Source organism: Cornus florida, unplaced genomic scaffold (genome assembly GCF_030987335.1).
Source record: "Cornus florida cultivar Cherokee Brave unplaced genomic scaffold, ASM3098733v1 CherokeeBrave_3.0.0_Hap2_Chr03, whole genome shotgun sequence".
Classification (NCBI taxonomy): Eukaryota; Viridiplantae; Streptophyta; class Magnoliopsida; order Cornales; family Cornaceae; genus Cornus; species Cornus florida.
This window is the reverse complement of record NW_026775573.1, coordinates 44,999,192-45,019,748: the sequence shown is the minus strand read 5'-3', so window position 1 is coordinate 45,019,748 and position 20,557 is coordinate 44,999,192. Positions and strand designations below refer to the sequence as shown.

The 20,557-nt window shown below is 34.9% G+C and overlaps 2 protein-coding genes and 1 long non-coding RNA gene across 3 annotated transcripts; 2 read left to right on the top strand and 1 right to left on the bottom strand.

Moving 5' to 3' along the window:
• Window positions 1-498: 498 nt before the first annotated feature.
• On the bottom strand, window positions 499-1,554 carry LOC132301544 (uncharacterized). Its single transcript, XM_059798787.1, has 2 exons — window positions 1,528-1,554; window positions 499-1,410 (listed from the first exon to the last, which is right to left on the bottom strand). Exons 1-2 carry the CDS (start codon window positions 1,552-1,554, stop codon window positions 499-501), a joined length of 939 nt encoding a protein of 312 aa, XP_059654770.1.
• Window positions 1,555-2,829: 1,275 nt separating this feature from the next.
• On the top strand, window positions 2,830-4,351 carry LOC132301543 (uncharacterized). The gene is made up of 2 exons (XM_059798785.1): window positions 2,830-2,893; window positions 3,741-4,351. The coding sequence occupies exons 1-2, from the start codon at window positions 2,830-2,832 to the stop codon at window positions 4,349-4,351; spliced, it is 675 nt and encodes a 224-aa protein (XP_059654768.1).
• Window positions 4,352-9,001: 4,650 nt separating this feature from the next.
• Window positions 9,002-20,557, top strand: LOC132300406 (uncharacterized). Its single transcript, XR_009480422.1, has 3 exons — window positions 9,002-9,309; window positions 9,461-9,547; window positions 20,310-20,557. It is a non-coding gene; the product is annotated as an uncharacterized LOC132300406 (long non-coding RNA).

Sequence of the window (20,557 nt, the reverse complement as noted above, 5' to 3'; positions counted from 1 at the left end):
CTGTGCCTGAATCACATTACGAAAGACAACACAATTATTAGTTGCATGATTCCAGGAGTTATGATATTTGCAATACTCTCGACCCTTGATTTCATCAGCTGAAGGTATTTTATGTACCCCAATGACTTTGATAATTTTATCAGACAACAGGTGGTCAAAGATTTGCTCTGCTTTACTTATATCGAAAGCATATTGTTTGCCAGCCTCAAAGATATTCCTTTTGGCTGAAGATGATGAGGGTTGAACACCGCTAACAGTCTCTAAGGGCTTAGTTAAAGCTTTACATACATATGGTTTTTTTGAAATAATTTCAACAGCATCGACCTCTAGGTCATCATATACTGTATCAACCATGTGTATTTCATAATTAGGGCCCTTATAATAGGTCCCCCGAGAGGAGTTTTTCCTCTCGTTTTCCTCTCGTAAGATTTTTTCATACTTGGTAACCCTATCGGCTAATTGGAACAAATCTCCAAAATGAGTACCCTCGAACTTCTTTCATAATTCAAAGTCTAAACCGCTAAGGGCCAAGTTGACAAACTCTTCTTCAGGCAAAGTAAGTTGGCACCTATTTCGTGCCTTCTTAAACCTAGCCAAAAATGTCTCAACATCATCATTTGGCAACTGATGGATCCTAGATAGGTCGGACATAGAGACATCTGGTTCTGTCCTATAGAACTGATCATGGAACACATCCTGCATCTGTTGCCAAGTGTGGATGGAATTTGGTGGCAAGTTTAGATACCACTTGAAGGCAGTCTCAGTGAGGGTGTTAGAGAATAGCTTCATTTTATACCAATCGTTGTTGCTGAGTGGCCCATATTTTAATGTGAAACGGCCAATGTGCTCAAGAGTCAATTGGTTGCCTTCTCCTGAGAAAGTTGCAAAGTTTGGCACCCGAAAATTTTGGGGAAGATCCATCTGATCTATCCAGTCAGGAAATGGGTGCCTAAAAGTAAGTCGAGTAGCCTTTTTTAAAGCTGGTCCATACTGTTCTTGTATGACCTCAGCCAATTGCTCCCTAGTCATGACCATAGGTGGGACTTGGTTCTGAAAAGGGACATTGGGCCAAGGGTTATGTCCCTCTTGCCCCCCTGGGTTCGCAACCTGAGGTGGCAAGACTTGAGGTTGAAAATGAGGAGGTCGACCATTAGGTTGGTCATGATTCCTCCATCTTGGTTGTTGGTGACCATTCACTCCTTGCTCTACTGGATGGACTTGTGGTGGAATTGGAGCTACTGGTCGAGGACCATTAACCATGGGATGTGGCTGGGCACCTCTTTCTGGTTGACCAACTTGTTGAGGAAGAAACTGGTCCACGGGTCTATCATTCTGGTTTTCTAACCTAGGCGGCTGAGCAATAACCTGCCTATTAATACGAGTCACTAGGGCATTAATCACCTCATTCAGCTGTTAGAGCTGAGTATTAGTCATGTGGGATGAAGCCACCAATGGCTCCATATTTTTGTTGATTTCCCAAGCGACTTGGCATTGGGAAGCCTCCACTCTACTTTCAAATCGTGTCACCATATTGCTGACACTTTCGGCCGCCATTTGGTGGCTGGCCTGATGTCCCTCTTCATGCTCAGACCTGGAATCTTATATGATGGGAGCAGGCTGATTTTCTTCCTGATCTTCCCTTTGAGGGTTAGCTTGTCCAGCTAAAGTCTAAGTCTGTGACCTAGTCTCGACGACCATTCATAAATAAAACACAAGTCCCACCGGGCGTGCCAAAGTTGTTTGGCTCACAAAGTGGTCTGAGGTCGCTAGCCAATAAACGGCTGACCTAGAACGCGGGTGTGCCAGAGTCCTGATGGACTCGAATATTTCTTGCCAAACTATTCCTATCGGGTCGGGTCACCGACCTAAGGTGATTCAGGCGAAAGTTGGAGAGTAGGAATGACCCTCTCCTTAAGGTTGCTATTGCCTTTAAGAAAGGACTTTAAACACTCAAGATAAACATGAATTAGAAGCAACTTAACTGGACAATAAATATACCTGAATCTGCAAACCTTTCTTCATTGAACTTGACTGATTACAATGATGAATGAATTACAAACTCTTGATTGAAATGGAAACTAAAGTATTAAATGCTGGAAGATGAACTAAGTACTAAACTGATAGTGTTAAGCTAAACTTGCTGAAATAAAAGCTAAGTGCTAAACTGAGCTTGATAAAATAAAAGCTAAGTGCTAAATGATAGGAATGTTAAAGGTTGAACTTTAGAAATGGTCTTGGACCTCTTCCTTGTGATGCTTGAGTGGGTATTTATAGAGGCTTCCACCTGGTGTTGTCCTTTTCAACCGTTTCTCTAGAAATTGATTGGTTGTAAGCTAAAAGTGACTTTTCCTAACCACCAGCTGGAAAGGTTGACTAACTTGCACATCCCTCTATAGGCAGATACAAGTTGTCTGACATAGTATTTTTGACTAAATGGTGCCTATTCTTTCATGCTTGATGATTTTGGTCTTTAAGCCATTTTCAGCTCTCTGCACCTGTCATGTCTGGCTTGATTTGTACATTAGCCTGGAGTCATCTGATTACTGACAATCCTGACTTTCCTCATCAGATGTTGGTGAGAACCTTCCATCTGTAGTTCTGAACTTCTGACATTATCAAGTTGTCCTTTTCTATTTCAAGCTTTCCTCAAACTTCTAGACCTGACTTGTTGGGTTCTTGAAACATTGGGATTCACAATCGGTCTTTATTTGAATTACCCCAAAGATTCCTCAAGTGATTATGACCCGAGACCCCTGATCATGACCATATTTGGTCATAAGTCTTGATCATGGCCATAGTGACTAGAAATCTTGGTTAAGATTCATAATCATGACCATTATGACTGAGGGTCTCTTGACCATGACTGTTGTGATTGAGAAAGTTGTGACTGAGAGTATTTTGGCCTAAAACTTATAATCATGACCATTGAGACTTGGAGTCATAACCATAGTGATCGAGAAGGGTTTTGGCCTAAAACTCATGATCATGACCATAGTGACTGAGAAGGTTTTGGCCTAAGACTCATGATCATGATGACTGAGACTCTCATGACCAGGATGACTGAGAAGGTTTTGGACTAAGACTCATGATCATGACCATTGAGACTGGGAGTCATAACCATAGTGACTGAGAAGATTTTGGCCTAAAACTTACGACCATGAGACTGAGACTCTCATGACCAGGATGACTGAGAAGGTTTTGGCCTAAGACTCATGATCATGATGACTGAGACTCTCATGACCAGGATGACTGAGAAGGTTTTGGCCTAAGACTCATGATCATGACCATTGAGACTGGGAGTCATAGTCATAGTGACTGAGAAGATTTTGGCCTAAAACTCATGATCATAACCATTGAGACTGGGAGTCATAACCATAGTGACTGAGAAGATTTTGGCCTAAAACTTACGACCATGAGACTGAGACTCTCATGACCAAGATGACTGAGAAGGTTTTGGCCTAAGACTCATGATCATGACCATTGAGACTGGGAGTCATAACCATAGTGACTGAGACTCTCAATCATGGCCAGTTATGAGCTCAAAACCTCATATCAGTCTTAATGGCCTAAAAATTCCACTCTTCTTCATTCTCAGCCTTAAATCGGATCGCCATGATTAGAAATTAATCTCTCGCCCTGATGACCATGGGTCGGCCCAAAGTTCAGACTTCATGATTTCTGACCACGTGGCATGATTGCTTCGAATTATATTTTAGGTGTTAACAACTTGTATTATCCAGGATGTATTAAAGCTTTTGACCTGACCGATCCTTCTTGTCCCAAACGTGAAATCATCGAGCCTTCTTCCTGCCCTATGGACCTGGACACAACAAAAGAATTTATGAGATCTAATATATTTTGGAGATGCTTAACTTTTCTTGTGGAATCCTCAGGGGATCTTTTGTTCGTTGTCAGGTTTAGTGATATTGAAATTGGTGATGAAGTGGATGAAGATGATGACCTTGAAGAAAAGGATTGGGTTAATGAAGATTACATCCCACCATTTTATCCGTCAGTGAATTTTGATGTTTATAAGCTGAATTTTGATCAAAATAAGTGGGAGCGTGTGGACTGCATCAGTGATAGGGCATTGTTTGTTGGTCGTAATCACTCATTTTCTCTCTCAACTAGTGACTATCCAGAGCTGAGGGAGAATTCCATATACTTCACTGTCAATTATCAAGATTGCGACCATGTCAGTCACGATAGTGGCATTTTTCACTTGAAAGATAAAAGCATCACACCTTACTGTCCACTCACTTTTAAAAGCAGTAAACTACGGTCGATTACAGTACCGGAGGAACACCAGCCGGCTTGGGTTCCCGTTTGGGTTGCCCCCGACAAGTTGTAGGGCCACCGGATAAGCAAACCCGTTTTGTGTTTTTGTTACTTTTTTGAGGTAAGTTTAATCTCATCGTCACAAGGCATTATGGTTATATATATATGCATTTTCGTTGAGATTTTATCTTTTTTTCTGGGCTTCTTCTTGGTTCCATTTATTTTTAATTGTAGCTAGTTTGGCAATATTGACTACTGTTGATATGGATTTACTTTTTTTGAAATATTTAGTCTTTAGTTTAATTGATTTATGGTCTTAATAGAACAGGACATCATAGAAATGTTTTTGGTTAGCCTTGGTATATATTGGGACTTCAATTTATTTTATTATGTTTCTTAGTGTACCTGGTTTGAACCTCTCCAATGATTGTTTTATGGCTATTTAGGACCTTCATAACTCCATTCCTTTCAGATTGTCTTGGCTTGCTGTATATGTTTAATTTATTATTTAAAATTAAGGTAAGTAGGGCTTTAATAGTTAAAAAGAATGTTACAATTAATCAAAGTTTGCTAGAAGGCTAACAGAAGGAACAATAATATTATAATCCAGCAAAGAAAAGAAAACTAATAGAACATACAATGCTTTAGATCGAGCATCTCTAGCCCACCTGTTATATGGGATGCCAATTCAAAATATAGCAGGAGTGAAAAAATTGAGCTTTCCAATGGGCTGCTATATCTCCTGTCAAAATTTGCCTTTGCTATTTTTTGTGCCAAATCTAACAAAACAAATAGCAATAGCTATTTGCCTTTTTTGTTGCTCTCTCTCTCTCTCTTTGCCAAAATCTCTCTCTTCAATGGCAGAAACCGGTGTCCTCTGCTTCTCCACTCTTTCTTCTTCTCTCACTTCTACTTCTTTGCCCTCAATCACTCTCTTCCTTCGTCCATTTCAGAGCAAAAGCTTCCAATTCCGGAACTTCTTTCTTCCGACGAAGATAATATTATTCTTGCTATATCTCGTTCTATCCTGAGATTCTTCCGACGAAGATAGTGAATTTCTTTCTTGATGTTTCTTGGTGGACTAAGTTGAGAGACAACGGCTGAAGCTTGCGAACGTTGAACCAGAATTGGAACAGCGGGTGATGGAAACTGAAAGATATGGGTTTTGATATTTTGAACAATCTAAAATGATACGCCAATATGGGTTTTGATATAGGTAATAGGTTTTCAACTTTGGATTCTTGCAGATAGATAGATAAATTGAAATATATGGGTTTTGAACTTCTGATTCTTGTAGATTTTGTAGTTTGCAGTTGCACAGAGCTAGAGAGAGAGAGAGAGAGAGCAAGTTCTTAGAGTTAAGAACGAGAATAGAGATGGAGGCGATTGGGGAGGTAGAAATGATTTGCCCTAAAAATATATATATTTTTAATAATAATATAATCAAATATATATAATATACATATAAATTTCCGAAAAAGAAAAATAAAATTATGTAAAAAAATTAATTCACAAATAGTGGTAAAAAGTATTATAAAAAATTTGTTTTTGTGGTTTTTTTTTGGTTCCTTTTTTGACCAAATATTTTAGACTTTTGCTTCTTTTTAATTAGGTTTAATTTTAGTTTCCCTCTAATATCTACAACTTTACTTGGAATGTACCTAATATTAATATTACTGATGCAAATATGAATGGTGGGAATGGTAGTTGAAAAAGAATGGTAGTTGTGTCAAAAAATAACATTTTGCATTAAATGCACCATTGGAGCAGAATTGCTAAAATGTAGCATTTTGACATGGTAGCACTTGTCAAAATATAGATTTGGCATGCGAAAATGACTTTTACCATTATAGATGCTCTTAGAAGGCTAATCAAACCTAGACTTGGCATGCGGCATGTTGGAAAATAAATTTGGTTTAGGCTCGTTTGTTTAGAAGTAAACTATTTTTTAAAATATATATATATATTTTTATTTTTAGATGTTTGATTGTAATAAAATATTTGCGTAAAAAAATATATTTTACAATCTAACAAAAAAAATTGGTCTTAACTGTTTCATAATGTACTTTTGGTATACATGGTTTCAAGTATCTAAAAACCTTTTTGATCTAACCAATTTTTTTTTTATCAATTGGGATAAATTACTTAATTTTCGATATTTCGTCCTCTCCAATTACCTTCCAAATATTTTAGTTTTTGTTTCTACATGAATTTGTCTCTCTGAATATCTTAACTTTTTTCCAAGTGAATGGGGTCATAGAGTTTTATTTATTTATTGTTATTATTTCCAAAAAAAAAAATCATTTTATTTATTGTTTTCATTTATAAGTATTGGGAGAATGAAAAATTTTAGACTATTTTCAGATTATTTTTCAGATAAATTTTTTTTTTTTTTGATAGGTAGAATATATTAGAAAAGCGTTCAAAAGGGAAACACGTCCCTAATACACGACAACAAAAAACCTACGGACCAACATAGTCCAATAGATCATATAAATCATCGACCGAGGAGCAAACGCTGCCTCTTACACAACAGAAAAGAGAATGAAGAATATTAGATTTTAAATTTGCTAGAGATGATTCCTTCCCTTCAAAGTTTCTGTTATTTCTCTCTCTCTCTAAATACACCACCAAACACAATGTGGGACAATCTTCTAAAAATCACGTGCTTGACCTTTAACAGGGCATCCTCTCCATGCGCTAATTAATTGAATAGAATGCTTAGGCATTACCCACTAAACTCAAAAAATACTAAAAATGAGATTCCAACAATCATACGTCATAGGACAATGCATAAAAATGAGGTCCACGGACTCCCCGTTTGACTTACATAGGCAACACCAGTTAATAATGGTATTGCCTCTTTTTTTGTAAATTATCCAATGTCAAAATCTTTCCCCAAGTAGCAGTCCAAACGAAGAATGCGACTCTAAGAAGAGCTTTAGAGTGCCAAATGGACTTCCATGGGAAATCATGGCCTGCAAAATTAGACAAACACAAGAACATGGATCTAACTCCATACCTACCATGCGTGGAAGGGATCCACAAAATATCATCATAGCCTCTGCCAATATCCTTCTGTCTATACAACAAGTCCAAAAAAACGCATGCTTCTGCCATATCCCAATCCTAAAAAGAACGCCTAAAATGCATATCCCACGTAATCCCACTGCTATCAAGTTGATAATAGTCAACTACGTAAGCATGCTTATTCTCAGCAATACTAAATAGCCGTGGACAAGAAAGAGACAACAACAGATTACCGTACCATAAGTCTTCCCAAAAACGAACATGCCACACACAGATATTACGTGATTCAGCCACTAGGGCCTACATCCATAGCACAAAGAGCCCAAAGGGCTACATCACTTTTATAATACTCTCTCAAATCATATACAATATAATAGAGTATGTCAGAAATGGGTCTCATCTGTAACTCTAGCCAGAATGGTTCTTCAATAAAGAACATTGTTGGTTAATCTTTGAGGCTCACTAGTTTGGTCACCGGTGATAGTGCATGTAGGTGGTGACGCTTGCATGGACGATTTCATTCTCTTTGTTGTTAATGTAGATGAAGCTGATCATAACTGTTTGGATCAATATTTGGACCTTTCCTGCATAAGGTAGGGCTACTACTTCTATGGTTGATCCTACTGATTATTTTATCCACTAGGATTTTGCAGTAAGTGGTTGTGTGCCTGGATGGTAAAGGTACTACAAGAAAAGTGGGTTTTTACGACATCTTATTTACGGGGTTTCTTTATTTTGCCTCGTGGAAACTATTTTTGACGGGGATTATTAGAAGATCCCAGTGGTTGATATATAAAGGGACATGTTTTTATGGGGATTTAGCAAGATTCTCGTTGAAAATGTTTTTTACAGCGTTTTAAAGTCCTCGTGGATATTTAAATATATTAAGGGCATTCTTGTTCAACTTTAACGGGAGAAATAACCCTTGTTAATAAAGTGTTAAAAATTTAACATTTAAGGGACATTTTTTGTCCCGTGAATAAGTAAAAAGAGTTTCCCCAACTTTTTTTTAACCTCCCGCTGAACGGGGCACAATAAAAATTACATTTACGGCGTTTTAGAGTCCTCGTGGATATTTAATAACATTTAAGGGATATTTTTTGTCCCGTGAATAAGTAAATTTTTACCCCGCCCAATTAAAATTGCACTCTATTTTATTTAATTTTTTTATTTTTTTTATTATTTTTTTAACGGCCTTTTAAAATCCTTGTGGATATTTAATAACATTTAAGGGATATTTTTTGTCCCGTGAATAAATAAAAAGACTTCCCACCAAATTTTTTACCCTCTCTCCAAATTGGACACAATTAAAATTGCACTTTATTTTATTTTTTATTTTTAACGGCATTTTAAAATCCTTGTGGATATTTAATAATATTTAAGACATATTTTTTGTCCCGTAAATAAGTAAAAAGACTTTCCACCACTTTTTTTTTTACCCTCCCGCCAAATTGGGTACAATTAAAATTTCACTTTATTTGGCGGGCACAATTAAAATTTCACTTTATTTTATTATTATTATTTTTTAACGGCCTTTTAAAATTCTCGTGGATATTTAATAACATTTAAGGGATATTTTTTGTCCCGTGAATAAGTAAGACTTCCCACCAAATTTTTTTACCCTCCCTCCAAATTGTACACCATTAAAATTACACTTAAAAATATATATATAAATAAATAGAAAAACTTAATTCACATTTCGCATTAACCTCAAACACAGAAGAAGAGGGGAGAGACAAATCAGAGGGGAGCAGCGACGAAGAAGAGGGGAGAGACAAATCAAAGGGGAGCAGCGACGAAGAAGAGGGAAGCGGCCACCAGCGATATTTCTTTTCCCTCTTTCAATCAAACCTAACGTTTCTCTCCATGAGCCTTTTTCAGTTGGCCATCGATCGAAGCAAGCGGCAAGCCCTAAGCCCTAAATGATAACACATGGCTCAGAGACGAAATCTGAAGATTGTGTTTGAATTTCTCTAACCTCTCTCGCCCTTTGTCTGATCGGTAAGCAACCCTAATTTATCTATGTCCAATTTATTTTTCACACATAAGTTGTACACACTGACACACAGTCACGCGCACACACATGTATTTGTATTTGTGTGTATATATTGAACTGAAAGTCTAAAATACACAATCGTCTCTCTGTCTCTAGGAAGGGAAAGTCTTGTTGGTGTTTGCTGGTTCAATAAGTGAGAATCTGAAGGAGGAGGAAACCCAGCTCTCTCTCTCTCCTCTCCTGGTATGTTTCACCCACAATCTCTCTCGTTTATAAGAAATGTTTATAAATATATACTTACATGTGTATATGATGTTTTTCAATTTGGTTTTGAATCTCTATTGATTATAGCCCTTGTCTTTTACAATTTATGATATATGGAATACACTCCTTGAAATTGAAATTATAGATCAGTGTTAATTCAATTTTTTATTTTTAATTTTTTTAATTTTTATTATTATTGTTTTTTTGCGATTACAATTCCGAGACGGACAGCATTTCATAATTCACAATGTCGATTTCAGATTTAGCACTTTCTATTATGTGAGTTGTGATATTCAGGTCCAACATTCTGGTAGAAGACTAGCTAAGTCACACGTGAATCCTTCTCTAATGCGCGCAGCTCGCTACATATGATAATTGCCTAACATTTCGGCTAGAATGATGAACAAAAGTTTTTATATATATAGAAATAACTCTTAATTTGAATATAATAGTGAGGTAATTGATCTAAGTGGAATATTTTATTTATAATTAATTCATACAATTAATATTAGGATAGTCAACATTAGCAATTAGTGGTGCAAACACCTCTAGCTCTTTGAGATGAAGTCCAGATGGAAGATGCCCACTGTACAAGAGAGATCGGGTCTAGCTAGAAGGGCTGGAGAATATGGAAACAACAAATGGAACTGAAAGTGATTAGGAAAAGGTGGGTGGATATAGCTTCTTCAGGAAAAAAAAAAATGTCAATAATCCTGATTTTGATTATTGGAATCATCTGTCTATAACCAAGTGAATGAATCATGGCCTACCTAAAAAACACTTTTACTTTTTTATTGCAAATTTTTACACATGTTGTTTTTAATTTAATTGATCATTTATTCCCGCCACTCAAATGATAACGGGTGACTATCAAAAGATTGTGTTTGATTGTTAAAAAAAGTTGTAAATTATTATATGCCCAAATCAGAGCACTTTTTCTATTACATCCGAGCTTCCCTTGAATGATCCAAGTATAGCTCATTTGTTTGAACCAAAAGCTCTTGTAGTCTAATGTTCTCATTTCGAGTGGAGCGTTCTTAATTTCGACTTAAATCTTTCATCATCTTTAATGATATGGTGTTTCGTTTGGTGTCCAAAAAAAAAAAAAAAACCAAGTATATGTCACCTTTTGTCTAGGGTGTATTATTATACATTGTACTTAATTTGAGTCAAACCATAGAAGATCTTGTTTCAAGGTCTATGTCACACCCCAAAACCATAGGGCGTGATAATAAGGTTAAAACAAAAATAATGGAACAACAGTTTTCAACTTAAGAAATTCTGCGCAGCGGTTACTCAAAAAAACATAGAAAATTCAATTATTATCGAAATGAAGGAAACTAAATTTTTTTAGAAACTAGACTCAGATGACAATGTGACCGAGTCACTCCTGGATGCTAGAAAAACACCAAGGAAAATGGTTTTTGGAAGGAAGAAAGCTCTCATAGCTTGTGCTGAATTGGAACCAAGTGCAAAACTTTGGCCTGCTTAGTCTATTAGAGAGCCAATAAAATTTGGGGCCTTAACCTTTAGAAACTAGACACTTGAAATAATAAAACTGGAAATTTTCATAATTTATTGATTTCGGGAAGGCCATCAAGTTCTTTTCTCAAATTCAGTTTCCAAACTTTGACCAGAAACCAAACAGTAGATGATATAAGATTTTTTAAAAAAATATCCACCAATCGAAAAATTATAAAAATTTTATGAGAGACTTTATACACAAAGTGGACCATATGGTAAAAAGTTCACAGCGTTTGAAGCACTACAACCTCTGATTAAAATTCGTTTCCAAGAAAGTACTAGAGGAAATTTAAAACAGATTTTTTTTTTTTTTTTTTTTTTTCTTTAAATAAAACCCTCTAACAAAAAATTCAGAGCTTACCCCCATGAACAACTTATATAATACATAGGCATAACAAAGATCTAAAGAGGCTAAGAATATATACATTGCATAAAGTCATCCGTAGAAAGATAATTTCAGCCCAAATTTGTACACCCAAAATAAAGAGTCACAGCTATGCCCAGTCACTAAGTACATATGCTACCATTAGCAGGCTATACACAAAACATCTAGATACAGTACCCAGTCCTAAAGAACACATAGCAGAGAGCATGTTGTCATCTTCACTCTAGCACAGCAACCACGACCTTAACATGGTTTCATAAGGCATCAAACATGAACAAAATAGTACTTCAGGCTAATATTTTACACAAAAACACCAAGCACAAGATGCTCCACAAAAGGATCCCATCTATGGGAACTCAAGCTCGGGTCTAGCATTGCCGTCCTGAGTACCAAGACCTAAAAATAAAAAGGGTGAGACAATGCCCAGTAGGAAAGCCTTTAACAAATGCCTCCATGAGGTTTTAGGTACATTATTTGATTTACATAAGAATTCGTTGGCCAAGTTTCTACCAAGACCAATTATAAAATGATGGAATTTGAAAAAAAAAAAACAGTAGCTAAAAGAAAATCCCAGTTCCAAAACCATTTGAGAGTTAAAGTGAGTTAGTAAAGAGCTAGTCTTCATTTGGGCCTTTTGTCAAACAACTTTACTTCAATTAGAGTGATGCCAACTATCTCTCTATCTCTTCCCCTTCGACTAGTAGGGATTTAACTCCGAATACCCATCTAGGGTCTACCGCTGTGGGTTTATGGTCTTTCACCAACGGGTAGCTCATACCCAATTGCTCACTCCTTTCGCCCGGGACATCACCCTCCTAGTCCCAAAGTTAAGTAATAGAATAATTCAACCCAAACAATTTAAGACAACTCAATTACAAAATTCCAGAATCTAAGCAGAATTATTTTGGCGTAAAATTGATAATATACATTAGTCTGATTGAAAAATATTTACTCGTGTAGAGTTCTGAAATAAAATTATAAGCAATACTTGTATGTAACCAAAACTCGGATCATGACCAAGCATATGTATAATATCTTAGCTAAAATCAAGCATTTGACTACAAGAAAATCATGTACTTGTAACAAGAAAAACTATAATTTCATGGAACATTAAATTGGGAAACAGAACTTTTTTAAAAAATAACTCTCAAGGCTGCAAGACTTAAAAAGAATCCCTACCCAATTGAAGGTAACAACTGGAGGTGGTGAGATTAGATGGTGTGTGGGTAAAATGCCTACATTTTCAGCCTTAGTCCGAACCCTTCTTCTTCTTCTTCACTTTCTGTTCTTCTTTCTCTTTGTCGAACAACCCACGGCTGGAAGGTTTTTTTTTTTTTTTTTTGGCATGCAACAACTATGAGGGAACTAGTTACAAGTGTAGTGCTAAATAATTAAACGTGTCTCCAAGTTTTGCATATGAATGACACCTAGTTTTGGATCCCCTACATTCTATTAATATCTCAATACTCCCTCATTTCCAAAAGTAATCACTCAATGGCCCTACCCATTTTATTTATTTATTTATTTTTTATTATTATTTGTTAACAACTAAATTCTTCCCATGAGTAAAATAGAAAAATTAAATGAAACTCATGACTATAAATTAAATACTAGATCAAAAAATTATATACTAGACAATTAAGGAATTATAAATTGCCAACGAACCGTGTACAACCGTTGCATTTAAATAAATTCCAAGCAATTTGGGATGTACTAATATTGAAATGCAACACATGAAATAGGTAGAAAGAAATTTAATCAAAAATCATGTAATTCTGGTCCTAAACATAGGGAAGACTTAATTAAATTTAAGGTTGTCACAGTCTAACATAAGCCAATGTAGATCATGAGAACCCTGATTCTATTAATTTGATTATGTTTCCTCTATCATTATAACCCTTATCTTTTAATTATGTTTGCAGTTGGCCAATGACCATGAAAAGGATTTAAAATTTTCTTTCATAGAATTATATGGACTAGAGTATTTCCTTGCTTGAATGCAAGCTTGATGTATTATTGGTCGTCAGTAAGACATGGCCTATTAATGTGTTAAAAGACAAGATAGGCTGAAATAATAAATGAAAGGGGAAACCACATAGAAATGCTGAAGAAAAACACAACCACCCCTCCCATTTAAACCAAGTAGATGATCTTTAGCAAGCCAATGTTCAAAGACTAGGCATTACATTTTTGAAATATTTTTTTCTGATAGGATTGATTATCACTAGTTCATTAGGAGTAGAAGAATCAGAATTTCTATGATTCCAGTCTACAACAAAGGTCAAATACTATGCCTCTTTTATATTGCACAATTTTAATGCTTTTTATACTCATACTTAGGGGGGTCACGTGCCTTTAAGTGACCAATTTTGCGGTGTATCTTGAACTTTATTACCTTATTGGTACATCGGCCCGTGTGGAGGCCATTTTTATTTCTTGTTTTAAAATGTTGAAAGCATGATCATCGTATGTGGAGGTTTTGATTGATTGTTATGGAGAAGTTGTTGATATGTTATTTATACCTTTACTTAAATTGGAGAACAATATTTGTAGGTAAATTGGAGAATGACTTCTCCATATTCTAAAATTTTATGACCCTATACTAATGAGCAGACATACCACATATCATCAGAGATAATGAGAACCAATCCCAGAATTATAATTTATTTCAATCAGGCCTTATCATGAAAAATCATTCCTGAGCACACAAGTATGTTGCATCCCACATCTAAAAGGATTTAGACTAAAAAAATATCATACTAAAACCTTTAAATTAACACTTCCCATGCCCTCTCTGGAGGGTAATTGATTAGTTATATATGGCCGGTTCTATTGATCCATGGATAATTAACGTGTAAAAGACTTGTTAACATAGCACAGATGTTGAAAAAATATTCAGGTTAGTTGGACTTGGAAAACTTGCTACCATAACTTAGGTTACTTTGCTTATGAAAAATGTCTGAAACACTGGATGAAAAAACTTGATACCAATGGAAGGGAAGTTTAGAAAAATGTCTGAAACACTGGATGAAAACAAGCTTCATGGGCATGCTGGAAATGTTAGGGGCACTTTAGAACTACACAAATAACAATAATAATAATCTTATATCATGGATGGTGACTAAAATATATATATATATTTTTCATCACATGTCTTTCTTCCATCATCACCAAATAGCACCATTAACATTACACATATATAATTATGAAATAAAAAAAAAATCAATTCAACTCATTAAAGAATTCTCCAATTAAATAATCAATAACTCAAATCTCATTACGTAAGTCTCCAATTTAAAATTAAAATACCCAATCTTAATAATTAAAAATCATGAAATAAACATAAATTTCGAATTCATAAAAATTCGGGTTGTTACAGGGCCAGGTAACTCAACCATACTAGGGCGATCTCCCTAATCCCCTCTAGGCCTCACTAACGCCACGGTCCCTAGGCAACTCCTAGGCGGCCAGGTTTTTCACAAAATCCTTTTCAAAATTCTTTCCCAAAATCCATTTCATTACAGAAACAGGAGAAGGAACACACACACACACACATAAAAGTATTATCTACCATTTATCACACTAATTGTTACATCATTTGAGGATACAATGTCTCGACTTTCCTTTCAAGATTCATCCATGTCTATAGAGCTTCTTCTCATTGAAGTAAAACTTGGTCGTCTCGGCATCTGCATACTTGTACTTTGACCCTCCAACATCAGCAACACAGATGACATTGTTGGTCTGTCCTGCACACACAACATCCCCACTTGTGTGCATCTCAACACTTCATTTTGGCAACATGAATCTGCAATTTTAGGATCAATCATCTCCATTGCCTTATCACCATCCCATAAGTCCCATGCCTGAAACATTTCCAACATTTTGTCAAATTATACACATCAAAGAAAAAAAAAGAAAAAAGAAAAAAAAGAAAAGAAAAGAAAAGAAGATTTATGTATAGACTTACATATCCAATAATATTTGAGTGTTCGGGTGAATGAAAACTAGTGTTTCTTCGGCCGGTTATTATCTCTAGTATTAATACTCCAAAACTATACACATCAGACTTGACAGAAAATAGACCTTCCATATCATACTCAGGAGCCATATAGCCGCTACATTTTACAAGTGATCATGGAATTCAAGTTAGCAAATCTTTGAGGATAAAAGATAAAGACTGATTTTCTGTGTTGTAATTTGGCAATTAGTGTAATCTCATTCTTGAACTCCTCCAAGCCTTGTCCAGACTTTCTTGAAAGCCTCTTTACAGCTATTTCTTGTCCCCATGGCAACTTTCCCTGTTAAGCATTATAAAAGTTAGCAGCGCTTTAGTGCATTCCAATACACAATTAACCTTCATTTTTTACCATTTTTTTCGTAGAAAATTAAAGAACATACCTTGTAGATAAGGTCAAATCCACCTTGTCCGAGCTTGTTTTCATTTGAAAAATTGTTTGTAGCTAATGCCACAATATTAAAATCGAGGAATGATAATTCTGCTCCGCTTACATGCTGCCCTTCAATTCTAAGGTCATCCGGTCCAGAAAGATCTGTCGAAAGTTCCTCACTTCTGCGTGCATAAAGCATCAGTAACTCATTGTTCTTTTGCGACAGATTCAAGAATGCTGTAATGAAGAATCAACAATTAGCATAAACAGTCAAGATAATTAACAAAATAACAGTACAATTTTCATTTCACTTTCTAAAATTTACCTTTCAATTTTGCTCTGAACCTCCATAGTAGCCAAATGGAAACACTTAGAAAGAATGTGCCCACCACCACTATTGCTATTATTACAAATTTGGATATTTTTCTCCCACCACCTATGTTAGAAGAGAAACAAATACAAAAGTCATTTTATTGTTTATAATTGAACAATTAAAAGAATCAAAGAACTCTAGCTTGCTCCACAAGAAAGCAAAAACTATTTGAAAAGGTCAATTCATGAGAAATTTTTGATATTTAGATATCCTATTCTGCTAGAGTTCTAATCAAGTATATTCATGAGAAATTTCTGATATTTATCCTATTCTCCCTATAGGAGGTAAAAATATCTCTTAAATGTTAGAAATTCTAACAGCAGCAAAAAGTATATTCATGAGAAATTTCTGATATTTATCCTATTCTTCCTATAGGAGGTAGAATATGTCTTAAATGTCAGAAAGTCTAACGGCAACAAAAATTATTATATGATATAATGAAAATTCAAAATGCTAACAACAGCAGTGACATATACAATTGAAAGTTTCATCTTACCTAATTCAGAATTCGCGAGACGAATGTAGAGAGCGTGTTCCCACCATCTGCAAATTGCTGAAGATCAACAAAATCCCCACTCCACATCATGCAGCTGATCCCATTTACATATGCATATGCTTTACATGAACAATTGTTCAGACACATATCTCTGCAAGCATTAATATCATCTGATCCCACGTAGTCCACGAAGTCCGGTAACTTCATCCCCTCAACCTTGACAAATCCATCTTCTTCCCTATTCCCTCCCTCAACTAGGCTGTTATTACTCTCACACTGCAATTGTGTCCTCCTAACACACCCTCCTGACCAATTCCCTCTATTCCACTGATCCAAGTCTTTTGCTACAAACCCTTCAATATGTACAACTTAAACTTCATTAAGATTTCAAATGGTAGATTAGTCACACAACTCACACATTAATCATCACACTGACAATGATTATACTTGAACAAATTTATCATCCATTTTGTTCATTTCCATTGACTTAGACCCAAACAATTAATCAAACTTATAAGTCAGCATAACTTTACTATAATTTAGATAATCTAAGTGAGCACTCATGTCATGTGCATTACATAACTTGCCGCCCTTATTAGGGATCATATAAGAAAATTTAACTTAGTACAAAACAATATATAAAAGCTTAATTAAATGCTTTTTTTTTTTTGGGTAGAAAATTGAAGAGAATAAGTCTATGCAATTAATTAAACACCATATTTATAAATACATGAAAGACATTGGCCACAAAAGATGTTTGTTCATAAAGGTTTGCCCTTTTTGGACCAGACTAAGGGTTCCACAGACCGCCCATCCCATCTTTGCTTAATTAGAAAAACTTTTTGATCACATGAAACCAAAAATTCAATGGTTTCCACGTTTTATTCAATTCAGTAATAGTTACTTAACCAATTAGGTCAAAAAATATATTGTGTTTGCTTTACAATCCAAAACAACAAAAAAAAATTTTAAGCAAGCTGGATTGAGTTTGTGTTGATTTGTGTTACCCAAAACATCATGAAAAAAACATGTCAAAAATATTTTGATATAAATATTTCCTTGGAATGTGAGATTAGAAGTCTGAGCTCCACAATAGATATTTATAAATGTGTATGAATACTTATTTGAAATTTGTTACACAATCGCTTCTCATATTAGACTTATTAGACGACTCAAATATTGTTGGTTTTTTATATCTCCAAACAACACATGATAGAATTGATTTAAAAAAGAACTCATAATGTTGCTCAATAAGATTTCAATTTCCAACAGGTCTGATGCTTGCAAATTTCTTTTTATTTAACTTAAAATATATATATTCACACACATTCATATATATATATATATATATATATATATATGTGTGTGTGTATGTATATATCTCAAGTCATGTGAACGATCTGTGAATATATAAGTGAAGGCACAAACATTCATCACTCACCAATCAACATGCATGTGGGTTGCTTTGACGACATTAGTTTCTAGGAAAAAACGAAAAGCAACAATTAAATTTGGTGTAATCAGTTTCACACAGTGAAGTTAAATATAAGTAAGAAAATATAGTAGTGTCATAGTGTGTACATAATGTTTAAAAACGATCTACATTCAAGCATTTTCTTTGACCTGAATTGAATGTTAGTAAATGAAGACCATTCCCTTTGTAAATTTCAGAGAACGTGGACAATAAATAGTTTCTATGTTTGTTAGTATCTCATGGAATAAATCATAGTTGTTAAAAGCGCCGAAGGCACGCGCCCGAGGCGCAAGGCGCCTACAGGCTCAAGTCATGCGCCTTTGTATGCACAAGGCGTTGCCCTTTGAACAGGCGTGCGCCTTTACATAAGAGGCGAGAGGCCTCGGGCGTAAAAAAAGCGTGCCTCCTTTTATTTGTTAGTATTTTGTTATTAGTTTATTATTTGCTGTTTGTTTATTATTTATTATTTGTTTATTATACTTTTTAGATAACTTTACTAAAAGAAAAGAATCAAATAAAAGCAAAAGAAAAGTGTAAAAGTGAAGTGAATCGGCCAGAGAAACTTTGAAGCAAAGAGAAAGACAAAGGCGCGATTTGAAGGCTTGAAGCAAAGACACGATTTGAATCTGCCGACTTTCTCTCACGAATCACGATCCGAATCCAGGTAAGTCACTGTTCTCTTCTTCTTCTCTTTCTTCTTCTCTCTCTTCTTTTCTCTCTCCTCCGTCTCTCTTCTTTTCTCTCTTCGGCAGATTCTTCTCTCTTCTTCTACAGATTCTTCTCTCTTTTTTTCTCTCTTCTTCTTCTTCTTCTTCCCTTTTTTTCTTCTCTTTGTTTTTTCTCTCTTCTTCGGCAGATTCTTCTCTCTTCTTCGGCAGATTCTTCTTCTTCTTCTTTTTCTCTCTCTCTCTTCTTTATAGCAAACTTTCTCTGTGCACAGTCTTTTCTTTTCTTTTTTGAACTGAACTGGAAGTTTGGAACTGGACTGCAACTCTGTGCCTTCTTTTCTTTCTTTTTTTTTTCTTTTTTTTTTTTTTTTATGAACTGAACTGGAAGTTTGGAATTGGATTGTAGCTCTATGTCTTCTTTTCTTTCTCTTTTTTTTTTTATGAACTGAACTGGAAGTTTGGAATTGGACTGCAGCTCTGTATATTTTTTTTTTTTTAAATTGAAATGTATATTGCTTTGAAATTGAAATCTGGTTTTGGAACTGGACTGCAGACATTTTTTTTTCTATGAACTGAACTGAAAGTTTGGAATTGGACTGCAGCTCTGTATTTTTTTTAAAAAAATTGAAATGTTAATATTGCTTTGAAATTGAGATCTGGTTTTGCTAATTAAAATCTGGTTTTTTTTGCTAATTGAAATCTGGTTTATTTTGTTACAACACCAATAATTGACATGAATTTATTTTGTTATCTTGAATTTGAATGTAGTTTGTATTTTAAAAGATGCCTAGTATTTTGTTGTCTATGTTTATTTTAGTTTTATCTCATAATTCTCATTAGTTGACTTTTGCATCTTTATATTAATATGTTTAATTATTTATTGTTGAACTCAAGTACTTGATTTAGTTGGCTTTGGTATCATTATGTTGAATATTGAACTTAAGTAATTGATTTAGTTGACTTTTGCATCTTTATATATAGTTTTTTTTTTTTTTTTTCAATGTGTGCCTTGCTTCAGTCGAGCGCTCGCCTCGCCTTGCGCCTCAGGCTCCAGGAGGCCTTTGCTCTTTTGTGCGTCTTGAGTCTTTAACAACTATGGAATAAATATGAAAATTTATTGAGAAAGTCCTGATACAAGTTTGAGACGTTTCCATTGCAACATGGGGTTTTCTTCCCAAAATTCAGAGCCGCTTACCAAAAATTAGGTCTCTCCTTTGTTGCCTTTCCAACAAAGATTGAGCTTTGAAACTGACTTTTACAGTTTAAAAGATTGTGAGTTGTTAGTCACACAACTCACACATTAAAAGATTTTAGTCACCATCCATGATATAAGAAATTTTTAGCAAAATGTTTGTGTTTAATTCATAAATGATAATCTTGTTATTTTCCTTTTTTATTAACATTCTGAATTTGAGACTTGTGTGATGCAGCTACTTTCTTGGATTTTATACAGTGAGGTGGTTTTTTGACAAGTGCAGACTGAAACTCAAGTGGTAGAAGGTTTATCAATTTTTCAACTGAAGTGTTCAGAAATTAATGATTTTCTTGACAAATAGATTTACTTCTTCTTTTGGAATATTGATAAATGTTGAATTGTTTTGGCACATTGATAAATGATGAATTGTAAAAATGTTTTAACTCTTTTGATATATTTAATGGGATATGTATGTTCTTTGAA

Bases quoted from the DNA above. Each gene is read 5' to 3' on its own strand.
- LOC132301544 (XM_059798787.1), bottom strand. From the start codon at position 1,554: ATGGCGGCCGAAAGTGTCAGCAATATG. The intron at 1,411-1,527 runs GTGACACGATTT...CAGCTCTAACAG, and splicing joins CCGAAAGTGTCAGCAATATG to CTGAATGAGGTGATTAATGC.
- LOC132301543 (XM_059798785.1), top strand. From the start codon at position 2,830: ATGACCATTATGACTGAGGGTCTCTTGACCATGACTGTTGTGATTGAG. The intron at 2,894-3,740 runs GTATTTTGGCCT...TGTATTATCCAG, and splicing joins TGAGAAAGTTGTGACTGAGA to GATGTATTAAAGCTTTTGAC.